The sequence below is a fragment of the Panthera leo genome, chromosome B2 (assembly GCF_018350215.1).
Source record: "Panthera leo isolate Ple1 chromosome B2, P.leo_Ple1_pat1.1, whole genome shotgun sequence".
Lineage (NCBI taxonomy): Eukaryota > Metazoa > Chordata > Mammalia > Carnivora > Felidae > Panthera > Panthera leo.
The window spans coordinates 100,476,860-100,489,156 of NC_056683.1; the positions used below are offsets into that span (position 1 = coordinate 100,476,860).

Consider the following 12,297-nt stretch of genomic DNA (forward strand, 5'->3'; position numbering starts at 1 on the left):
GTTGAAATCAAACAGTTCCTGCTGGGCACTGTAGAATGTCCAGAGTATATAACAGAAGTCAGCTGTATTGCCAACTTCTAACCAGCTTTACTTAAGACCCTTGGGTGTGAAAGCTAATGCTGTCTGTGAAATAAATATGTGATGGTGGCAGAATTAGACCTTGTAGAGGGATCTAATTGGGACCTTGTGAAGGGACTTGATAATATTTTGTGCAGCAGTTATGTCCCTAATAAAAATGCCTTAGTTCCCCTATTAATAACTGTGGAGCAGAACCACCCCTCACAACACAGGCCTCTAATCTGACAGATTTTTTTTTTTTTAATAAAAAACTCTCCCTAAAGCAATTGCAATAAACAATGATTGGCTGGCTCTTAGACCGACCAACTAACAAACCTTCAAATGAACAAACAAACACAACCCCAAGCCCAATTTGCTAATCTGTATCCCAGTAATTCTGACATGTGGAATTGAATAAAAATGAGTTATTCACTCTATGTAGTTATTTGCATTTCTAAAAACAGGATATTACCTGCTCAATTCATCAGCTTCTTGTTGAAGGTTCTGGGCATGGTCGACGGCTTCTTGGACTAAATCATGACTAAGGTTACTTAGGTTGGAGAGCTTTCCTTGTAGTTCATTTTTGGCTCCATCTATTTCTGCATAAATCCCTGATGCATTCTAAAGAAAATGTTTTAAAAAGTAAATTGTTGAACATAGAAGGACTTAAAATCTTTTTCCCTTGGAGCACCAAAAGATAATCTCTATTCCTCCTTATCATGAGGTTTAGTAAATTTCAGGCCGGGTCTATACGAGTCTAAAATACTTCAAGTAGACTTTTATCTTTTTCTCTTGCATCTTTAACTCTTTCTCTATGGATTGCTTCCCCCACTTTCAGACATGCTCTGCCTTCTCCCACCTGAAAACAAAACAAAATGAAGATAAACCAAAAAAACCCTCCATTACCCATAGATTTCCCCAATGTTATTACCTTACTTTTCTATTCACCGTATAGTAAAATATCGTCAAAAAAGTGTTTATGTTAGCTGTCTCTATTTTATCACTTTTTAACTCACTCTTTAACCCACTCCAGTCTGGTTTTTACTTCACTGCTCCAAAAAAACAGAAATTAAACTAATGATATCTATGTTACTAAATCTAATGAGCATCATTCATTTTTCCCAGTCACTCAAATAGTGATTCTCGACATTGTCACCATTCTTAAGCCATGAACTTTTCCTTTTTCCATCTCCAACTGATTCTAAGCAGATTACTTTATTTTCTTTTTTATTTAGAAGACATCAACTAACTGTAGCAGGGAATTTTTTTTTTCTGTACTCCTGATGTTTCCTCCTTATGAAGGGAGCTCAGTCACTGAAACCTCAGACCTCTCCACCCCTTTCCTAATTCTGCTCCTAAGAAAGGGACTGGTTTATTTGATTGGTAAATTTTGGGGGGAATAACTGTGTAGTCTCTGTTCAACTCTACGCTCTGCCTCTTGGTAGCAAGCCTGAGTTTTCCTGTGTTTGTCCATAATGAAAGTTGTTCTGGGCAGAACCCCCATGTGAACATTCCTGCAATGTTGCCTGTCTGAGTGGGCAGTTCTGCCTAATTCTGGGATTGAGTATTAGCCACGCCACTTGGCTAAGAGACCTAAAGCCATGTCCTCATCTTAGCTGCATCAGAAATGAAGGTGATGTTCTTGGGTTTCGTATTTACAATTTTATTTATTTTTCAACTCATTTAGAACTTGGGCGCTGATAGAGGGTACTATTCTCCTCAGAGACTCCAATACCAACAAAGAAGAATCACAAACAACTCTTTGCCACCATCCTTCAGTCCCTTCCCCTCAAAGAAAACCCTATTATAGCTACATTTTCATGTACATCTTTCTCATATTTTAAGAGGAAAAGTGTTCCTTTTCTGTATAAGGCATGCTGCCCTGTTTTCTCTTCTTCTTGCTCCCTAACTAGTGGCTCCTCTCATGTATAAACATGCCCAGTTAACCTCTCCCATTAAAAACAAACAAACAAAACCTATTCCTTGACTCTAGCTTCCCCTCCAGCTTCTTTTCTTTGTTGATCGAGTGCATTCCACAGAAATGGTTCTTGCCAAGGTCCCCAGTGTCAGACACCCTGTTGCCAGATCCATTCGACACTTTCCTGCTTTATGTACTGGATTTATTTCTGGTTTGTGACGGTGTTAGTCATTGTCGTTCCCCCAAAACTCTCTCTTTCCTTAGCTTCTGTGACACTGTTCTCTCCTGGGTCTCTTTTTTCACTGTCCAGGAAGGAGACTTCAAAAGCTGGTGTTGCTCAGGCTTGACTCAGACCTTTCCTCTATGAATAATCTAACTTAGCTCTGCCAGCCTAGTCTTTCAAGTCTTCTAACCCACTCTGCACCATCCGACAAGAATGGCCATCTTTCTATTAAGCAAATCTGCTCATGTTATTTTCCCTCTCAAAATCAGCCAATTGCTCTGCAGGAACACATTTGATTACTCAGGTGGCTTCATCAACTGATCCCTCCTCTTTCCAATCTCATCATTTCTCACCCGTCCCCACGCCATTATGTACCATGGTCAAACCTCGAGTAACCGATGATTTAATGCTCCCCGATTTTTTTCTGGCCGCTGTACCTTTGCACATAATATTTTCTCTATCCAGGATAACTTTGCTTTCTTTTTTGTCTGACTCACCTGGAAAAGTTCTATGAATCCTTCCAGTTTCAGCTGAAATATCACTTCCTTTATGAAGCTATCCTTAATTTCTCCAGGATGAGTTCAGTGTTGTTATATATTTCTACTGTTCATGTATCACACTACTATAATAATTTTGCATGATTATTCCACCCACCAGACTACATAATTGTGGAAGGCAAGATTTGTGTCTAATTTATTTTTGTATTCTCAGAATGTAGCATAGTTCTTAGCACAAAGGGTTTATTTCTGTGGAGACAGTATTAAGTCTCTAGCTATTTGGTAGATCATCTGGGGAACAACTTTGAAGAAAATTATATTTAGTTGTATAAGCAGAAAGAATACCATGGACATTCCACCTTTACTTATTAATTAATTAAATAAATATTCAGCATATGCCCACTGTGTGCCAGGCACTCTTTTAGGAGATAGAATGCGTAACTATGAATATAGTCTCTGCTTTCAGGGAATTTACAACCTAGTGGGAATATATAGATTATAGATAAATGGTCAAATAATTGAACAAGTTAATTTCAGAGAGAAAAAAGTATTTTGAATAAAATAGTATGAGTGGGATGGGTTGGAGAGTGATTGAAGGTAAAAACACCATTTGCATTGAATGTCACAAGGACGCTAGCCATTTGAAGATCTGGAGACAGCAGGTGCAAAGGTCCTGAGGTGAGGAAAAGTGTGGTGTGTTTGAAAAATAGAGCAGAGTTGGAGGGTGACAGAGAGGAGTGGACTGGAAGGTAGTGAGTGGGGAAGAGATACGTGGATTGAGGTAGAGTGATGGGTCAGAGTCAGGTCACTTAGGAACCATGGTAAAATGACCTTGTTTCTTACTCTAAGTTTCACTGGAGGTTTTTGTGTGGGAGAAATAATATTTTTAAGGGATTGTTCTGCTACTGAATGGAGACTGAGTCTTGAGGGGCAAGAGTGGAGGTAAATGAATGGGTAGGAGGCTCCTTTGGCAGTTCATGCTGGAGAAGAGGTAGCCTGGACCGCAGAGTAGAAGCAGCGAAAGGAGTGGTCAGAAACCAGGACTCCTTTTGGAGATAGGGTCAATGGGTCTTATCGAAACGGGAAGGAGGAGAGAGGAGAAATCAACAATGACTCTGGAGTTTTGATTTGAGCAAATGGGGTTGTGCCGGTTACTGAGGTGGGGAAGAAGCAGGTTTTATTCAGAATGTGTTAAGTTTGATATGACTATTACACATCTAAGTGGTAGATAAAATCTCTGAGTTCTTACTGGAAAACTTTAAGTAAGCATTTGGATATGAGTCTGGAACTCAGTGGAAGTATGAAAGCTGGAGGTATAAATTGTGGGGTCATGCATATAATTGTTCTTTAAAGCCATGGGATTCAATGCAATCAGCTAGGGAGAAAGGGTAAGTACCAAAGAGGGCCCAGGACTGAGAATGGAGCCATTCATTATCAAGAGCAGGGATGGACCAACAGCTCAGGGCCACGTACAGCTTGAGGCCTGTTTCTACACAGCTCCTAGCTAAGGACATTATCTAAATTTTTGAAGAGCTGTAAAAAATAAAAACAAAAAAATTAAAAAAAACCGCACACAGAATAAAAGGGAGTGTGGTTATACGTGGCCTGCAGAGCCTAAAATATGTACTACACAGAGGATGTGCAGAGGTGAATCTAGCAGAGGAGGCTGGAAAAAACTCTCCAATGAGGTGGGAGGAGGACCAGGTGAGGGGGGAGGGTACTGGAGGAGCCAGGATGAAAACTCTGAGTGTTTAAATAAGGAGAAAAGGTTAGTCAGCAAGGAGGCTAAGAATGCTGAGGAGGGAGAAGTAACCGTGGTTTTGGTTATGTTGAGTTCACTGATGACGTGGACAAGAACAGTCTCGGCGGAGGGGCGTGAAATCCCATTTGGAGTGGGTTGTGTACGGAAGGCAGCAGATGGCTGGAAGTTGGATATGTCAGCTATAAATGACTCTCGAGGTGTTTTGCTGTGAAGTTGAGCAGAGTAGAGGAATGAATGGGACAGAGATTAGAGGCATGCAGGCAAGGGCTTTCTTCTTTTAAAGGATAGGAGATACTTACACATGTTTCCATGTTGGCAGCAATGGTTCAGTAGAGAGTAAGAATGGGACCAAAGAGAAGAGAGAGGGCATACTTTCAGGGGGAAACCTGCGGCCCCGTTCTTGAGGTGGGGAAGGATGGGATTCAGAGCACAGGTGAGGAGATGAGACTTCAACAGGAGAAGGGATACTTCACTAATTATAGTAAGAAGGAAGGTAGATGTGTGCATAGAAATGCAGGTGGGCTGGTAGAACTGGGGAGAAAGATGAGGGAAATTCTCTTCTCTTTGTTCCTGTTTTTCAGTGAAGCATGAAGCAAATTCACCAGCCAGACTGATAGAAGGGAAGGTGAATTTTTCACTATGTTGGCTTCTCTGGTATGGCCATGGTGCTGGGGATACTTGGGTTTACTGGGCTATGGGGATAGAATTCTCATGTGCGTACAGTAAGGGAAGAGGTGGATAAAGAAGTTAAGGCTGTTTGCAAATAATGATTATACAGTAGTCCCCCCCTTCTCTACAGAGAATATATTCCAAGATCCTCAGTGGGTACCTAAATCTGTGAATGATACCAAACCCTGTATATACTATGTTTTTCCTATGTGTATAAGCCTATGATAAAGTTTAGTTTATCAGTTAGGCTCAGTAAGAGTGTAATAATAATGAGTAATAATAAAATAGAACAATTATCACAATATACTCTAATAAAAATTGTGAGAATGTGGTCTCTCTCTAAAAATGTCTTATTGTACTGTACTCACCCTTCTTGTGATGATGTGAGATGGTAAAACGTCTATGTGATGAGATGAATTGAGGTGAATGAGGTAGGTATTGTGATGTAGCATTAGGCTATAGGAGGGATAAGCAGGGTGGGCTGGAGGAAAAGCTTGTTGGGCAGGAGAAGTTATGGGGGCCGGAGGTCTGAGAGCTGGTGGGCTCATCCATCTCGAATTTGGTGTCACCAAGGATAGTGATGGGAGTAGGGATGGAGAGGAAGACAGGGAGCTTGGCGCTGAAACAGTCGAAGAAGAATGAGATGGTGATCAGATGACTTTAAAATGATCTCCTTTCAGTAGCTAGGAGCCACGCAGGGCACTATTGAGCACTTGAAATAGGGCTAATTCAACGGAGGAATTCCATTCTAATTTCTTTCATTTTTAGTCGTTTAAATTTAAACAGTCATATGTGGGTAGTGCCGCCATGCAATGAGGGAAACTGAAAACTTCAGTCTCCTGATCCTACTTCTGTAACTCCAGTTAACTTGACAGATTTGAATTGGATTCCACTGTTGTTCTGTGACAATGAGCCGCTGTTCCGATCTGTTATAAATCCAAACCTACAGGCCACATGCATCCCTACCTTTATTATATCATCAAGTTCTGAAAGGGTCAGACGGGGTGTTGTCAGAGAATCCAAAGACGTCTTCAGAGAAGCATTCACTCCTTCCATCTGTTCCCTCACTCTCTCGTGTTGTTTCTGTGGGAAGGAAGCGTAAGATACAGCAGAAGAGAAGGTCACTGTAGAGAAAGCATCAGGCAGAATGGTCAATGTCACCTCCTGTCTTTGTGCTCAGACAAATCTAGGTTCCTCTCACGGCCCCAAGACTTAATTGCTGTGTAACTTTGGGGAATTCTACCCATATCATGCTCCGTTTTTTCATTTATAATATGGAGGTAACAAATGTAAGCACTTTGGGAGCTTTGAAGCACTTAGGTATGATTATTGCTCAAAACACCATCATCTCAAGGGGAGTGACCACTTCAGAGAGAGCCTTTGACTTTTTCTCCATAAATGTAAAAAGTGGGACACTGGATGCGGGAGTGCACAGAAGCTCTATATTCGCACTAAGTGGAAAAATGAATTAATTCAGAAAGGCATTTCATGTGCTGACTTTGGGCCAGGCACGGATAGCTCATTTGGATAGTAATAAAGCATATACAAAACATTCTTAAAGTCCTTAAAAAGATTTTTTTAAATGGCCCTACTATGAAAGCATGAAATTGTGATCTAGCTTCCTGGCACTCTGAGCTCGTAATGTTAGATGCTCAGACTTTTTGAGGAGGGAAAATGGCCCAAGTGTTAATCTATTTTTTGATGAATGCTTTCATTTCTACCTTCGCTGTTGGATTCTAGAAACAGGCATGTTGTGATTTTGAAGAAATATTAGATAGCCTCAAATGAGTTTGGAGTTTGAAAGCAACACAGAATGATACTTTAAGAGGGAAAAGTAAAAGACTCATTTTACAATCTGAGTAAAAAATGAGTCAAAGTTACTTTAGAAGTGGTAATTTGAATGGAGGTTGAAATATATGACTTATGGTATGATCTAAGATATCATGGGAATAATTACAGAAGCCCAGATATAGAAGGACACACTTCCTAGATTCATCTCAGTGTCTTTCGTGTTCCCTGCAGTCTTTTCTAATTTAGGGAAGGAAGATGGAAGCATCTTCTCCAAACACGTTGCAACAGGGGAAGATATAGGTCCAAGGACAGAAAAGAACCCCATTTGAACATCTTAATGCAAGAACCTTCCAAAATCAATTTCCCCTTGAAATCCACCAAGCTTAATACAGTGTGACTATCTGGGGTTAATTATTCTTGTCTCCACAAGCAGCGGGAGTCACACAGCTCTATACAAAAGCAGTATCTTAACATAAGAGTATTATCTACTTGGCAATGAAATCGTGCCATTTGCAGCAACGTGGATGGAACTGGAAATGAAATATGCTGAGTGAAATAAGTCAGTCAGAGAAGGACAGATAACATATGTTTTCACTCATATGTGGATCTTGAGAGACTTAACAGAAGACCATGGGGGAAGGGAGGGGGAAAATACAAACAGAGAGGGAGGGAGGCAAGCCACAAGAGACTTTTAAACACAGAGAACAAACTGAAGGTGGATGGGGAGGGACTTGGGGGGAGAGGGGAAATGTGTGATGGGCATTGAGGAGGGCACTTGTTGGGATGAGCACTGGGTGTTGTATGGAAGCCAATTTAATAATTAAATTAAAAAAATTAATGCAAAAAAAAAAAAAAAGAAAAAGAAAAAATAAAATAAGGGTATTAAGGTAGGTAAGGAAAGGAGGTGGAAAAGGTTGGTATTATTTAGCTCGTTCAGAGAGGTTTTCCTTCTGAGACATGACCCCTGTCGGAAGATCTTGTATCTGGTCCCCTTAAGGGAGCGCAGGTAACATCCCGAAGTCACAGCCAAACTTTAAAGCCTTGTGGTAACAGCACTGAGTGACAGGTTCATTTGCAGTAGTTGGAAAATGATGTTTCAAGTTAAGGGGTTTATCACTTATCATATACTGTACTCATCATATACAGCCTTAGACAGAAATGAATAAACTTAGCTTTGAAACAAAGATGCTCCCACAGAAAGAAGGTCAATTTGAACAAAAGAGAGTTTTGAAAACTAATAATTATGAAAATGATACACAATTAGCACTATTAGGCATGTTCAATATACATTTCACATATGCAAAGAATAAAAAAAAATCCTGATTCTTAAAAAATGATAGAAAGAATTGTGGGGGGGTGCAGAGCTTTGGTTAAGTTAATTGTGCTTTTTAAAATATAGAATCTTACATTCATCTGATGAAGATTTTTATTATTCCTAGTTGTGCGGCTACTGTTTGTACATATCAAAACAATTAAACGTTGTGGTTATTTTTGGTTTTGTAAAAACATCAGAAATTTGGTGTGATTCTTTTCTAAGATGTGCTGTAGGTCTGACAGTGAAATGTGAAATTGCAATACTTAAGTTTAGTAGGGAAGACAGATCCGTTAACGGTTGATCACAGTACAGAAACGGGAATGTCACAAGGTTCGTTATGGGATTGCTGAAGAAAGCACCTGCTAACTTGGGGATAGGGAGTAGGCCTCCTGGAGGATGTGCCTGGGGCTATCCAGGCAAAAGAGAAAGGGAAAAGAAATCCATTCCAGGCAGATGGGATTACTGGGAGTGTGATATTGCCTGCACTGAACACGTCAGGCAGGGACACAACAAAAGGCAAGGCCAAGGAGGCTGGCAAGGGTCGATCAGAGATGGTTCTTCATGGCATGTGAAGGACCATAGACTGTCCTATAGGACAGTGTCTCAAATGTTCTTAACCATAACCCACAGTAAAAAATGAATTTTTTGTTGCAACACTAAAGCAGAAATGTGATGGAACCAGACTTTCCTATACATGAGGTGCTTTGATATTTTCTATTCTGTTCTTTCCATTCCATTCCATTCCATTCCATTCCATTCCATTCCATTCCATTCTATTCCATCCATTCTCCTTTTTTTTTTTTGTCTTTTTAAAAAATGCTTGTTATTTGTTATTTGTTATAGTTGTTATTCAACTATACTTCAACTTTTAAAAAAGAGCTGGTTACAACCCTCCAAACTCATTTTATGATCACTCAGTGGTTTACAAGCTGAAGCATCAAAGGCACTGCTATGGGTCAGGAGGAGAAAATGAAGGGTTTTAACAAGAGCAAGTGGTGATCCCCAGAACTGTAATGGAGGTGGCTGATCAGTATGGGTGGGGAGGGTGGGTGGGAAGGGAGAAAGAATGGAAGGGAGAAAGGGAGAGGCTATTTTGGTTGCTATCTTGACCATTATTGTTCTAAAAGATATTGACTCAGGGATTTCTCCTGTTAGAAAATGGTGGTGACAAGTGTAATTAACTTGTTTTTTTCAGTTTTTATTTATTAAGTAATCTCTACACCCAATGTGGGGCTCGAACTCATGACCCCAAGATCAAGAGTCACATGCTCTTCTGACTGAGCCAGCCAGAGATGCCCCAAGGGAAATTCACTTTTATTTAGGAAAATGTTCAGTGACTTACTGAGAGATGGTGATGACTGAAAATCAGGGCGGAGAGCCTCAGTTAAGTTGGTTTCGAAGACAATAAAAATAAACACAACTGAATTAATGAATTTGCTCACAGTTGCTTCCTATTTTTTGACATTGTTATTTTACTCTCATCTGTATAAGTATGTCCAAAGATACACACATCTCCCTATCAGAGGATGGCCCCTCTCGATCGTGGTGGCTGTGAGTGCCTGCATTGCTTGCAACAGCCGTGACCACCACCAGATCTAAGCCCCTAAGGTGGGCATGCACAAATCCTGCCCCCCATAGGGATCCTGGCCTTTGCAAGCTGTGGCTACGTCTGGGAATTTCTCTCACCTCTTTGTATCTGCATGACCTTTGGCTTGAATTAGATTCTGTATCTGTGTGCATACCGACCAGCCAGGCTGTGCAATTTGCTTATCTCACCTTTCCAGAAATTATACATACTCTCCTAGGCACATGTTTCTGAGTTGCTTTGATGTTCTAGTGCTCTCAGTTTAAAAAAGGAAAAACAGGCAAACATAGGACTAGCACATTGGTTACTCACTTGCAAGAACAACGTAGCCATACACATTGACACAGGCACCAAGAACAACTGCATTCTTACTGGTGCGAAAGCGAAACAATTAGAATGATTTCAACTTGATTTTAGGTGCACACGCTTACATTAGCAAGTTAAAGCGGCAAAACATGGACAAATCTTTTAAAACTATGAATATCTGAATGTACCAAAATTTTACAAAAATCGCGAGCCAACCGTCCCTCCTTGTTGTAACTTTGTGTCATATGTGTCTGAAATGCATTTACGGGTGGAACGTCCACCGTACCTCGAGGTCCCGCTGCCTGGCTGCTGTGGCTCTGTTCATGTCTTCGGCGTCCCTGACGCGGTCAAGAGCCTGGTCAAGTGATTCCTGGAGGTCTGACAACTTAGCATTGTGGTCATCCAGCTGCTCCAGCACGACAGGAAACAGGGAGCGAGTATCATTGTACAGCCGCTGCCAGTTCTCAGCTTGGTTCAGCACTGGCAAGACATGGACACAGAAACTCAGTCTGGGCTTCTCCTGTCTCCTCTCATTCCATCCAGCATTCAGCAAAGACGCAAACTTGTCAGGCCATGCCTTCCTTAGCAATAGAGACTGAAGCTCTTGTTTGCAAAACTAGCCCCATGTCCTATACTGGAAGAAAGAAATCCTATTTTGTAGGATTGAGAGCCCCTGGATGGCAGTCAGCCAAAAAAAAAAAAAAAGAGTTTGGTTCGTTTTCCCATCGAGATGATGATTTATGTGGAAACTGTGTTGTTATTATACTGTGTTTATTATTACCCAGGTTATTAGTAATTTTACCATATAAAAGGGTTTGAATGTACTATAGTTTTACTATTAAAAATAACCCAAATTATCTTGTCTGTTACCGACAAGTGATGTTCACAGCCGCTCATTTTCTGTATTCTCTCCAGGCAAGTGCTTTTAGTTAGCTTCTTTAGGTCAAACCTAAACCATTACTTTGGTAATGAAGAGTTACCGTTGACTTTGTGGTATGAAGGCTGAATGACAAGGATATAGTCTTAAATTCTGTATATGTCTTAATTCTCTGATCAAGGTAGCATGCATTGACTATGTGCCTTAATGCTATTTTCCCTCCAGGGAGTTATCAGTCTGTCTCTTGGAGGTCTTGTATTTTCTTTCATCTGTGTGAGCACAAGATGCAAGTTCATAGCTGAGTAAAGAGAGTGGTTAAAAACGCATCCACGAGGTTGGAAGGTGGCTAAGTGGGGGATGTGGTTGGTTTCATTTCCCCAGGGCAGACTCGTTAAAATTCCCAAACAGGCAAGAAATGTGGAAGCATCCATCTATGACATTAGATCTCCAGCCTTCCTGAGTGCTGCCTTCACCCTGACTCAGAAATGGGGCTCGAGGTTCGTCTTGAGTTCTTACTGTTTAAGACTTAATACATTTGCTATGGTAATATGCCTTTACGTGAAGAATGCTCCTTTTCTCAAATATTCATAATAATTTGCAGCAGAAGTTGCTAGTATTGATCATAGGAAAATAACCCAGTGCAGGTGTTCTTAACCCTTTTTTGTGCCATGGGACTCTTTGCAATCTAGTGAAAGCTTCAGACCCCCTCTTATAATGTATTTAAAAATGAATAAAGTAAAATACATAGACTTAAAAAGAAGACCAATATATTAAAAAACAAATTGGTACTATAAGAACACATATGCCTCTTCTATTTTGAATTACTGCTAAACTTAATGTTGTGAGATAAGAACAACAGCTAGTATCTGATACCCAAATCCACGGCTTCCCTTGTTGATTGTGTAGATTAAAATGGACACAAATTCTTTGCAACTCTTCCCATCGAGAGTGGAGTCTATTTCCTCACACCCTTAGTCTGGGCTGGTCTGGGCCAGTAGGATAGATATGACATCTTTGAGTTCCACTCTTGCCTTCCTGGAAGGCTCCTGCTAAATGAGTGAGGCTGGGCTGGTCTCCTTGAGGGTAAGACACTATAAGGGGGGGAGGCCCAGCCATCCGCCCCTAAGGCGCCCAGGACATATGAGTGAGCCCAGCTCATGCTACATGGAGCAGAGATGAGCTGTCCAGGTTGAATTAAGCTCATACTGGAAGCCTATGAAGTCATGAACAAATAAATGGTTATTGTTTTAAAAGAATATGTTTGGGATGAGTTGTTAGTCATTGATAACTGATAGAG

At 40.7% G+C, this 12,297-nt stretch overlaps 1 protein-coding gene across 2 annotated transcripts in view; it reads right to left on the minus strand.

Annotated features, from left to right (window-relative positions):
• LAMA4 (laminin subunit alpha 4) overlaps nt 1-12,297 on the minus strand; it is a 143,607-nt gene that overhangs the window by 53,324 nt on the left and 77,986 nt on the right. For both annotated transcript variants that reach the window (XM_042939629.1, XM_042939628.1), the window contains exons 11-13: nt 10,410-10,603; nt 6,093-6,209; nt 530-678 (exon numbers count right to left, since the gene is read on the minus strand). In XM_042939629.1, coding sequence (XP_042795563.1) covers nt 530-678; nt 6,093-6,209; nt 10,410-10,603 — 460 coding nt within the window. The remainder of the gene's footprint in view (nt 1-529; nt 679-6,092; nt 6,210-10,409; nt 10,604-12,297) is intronic.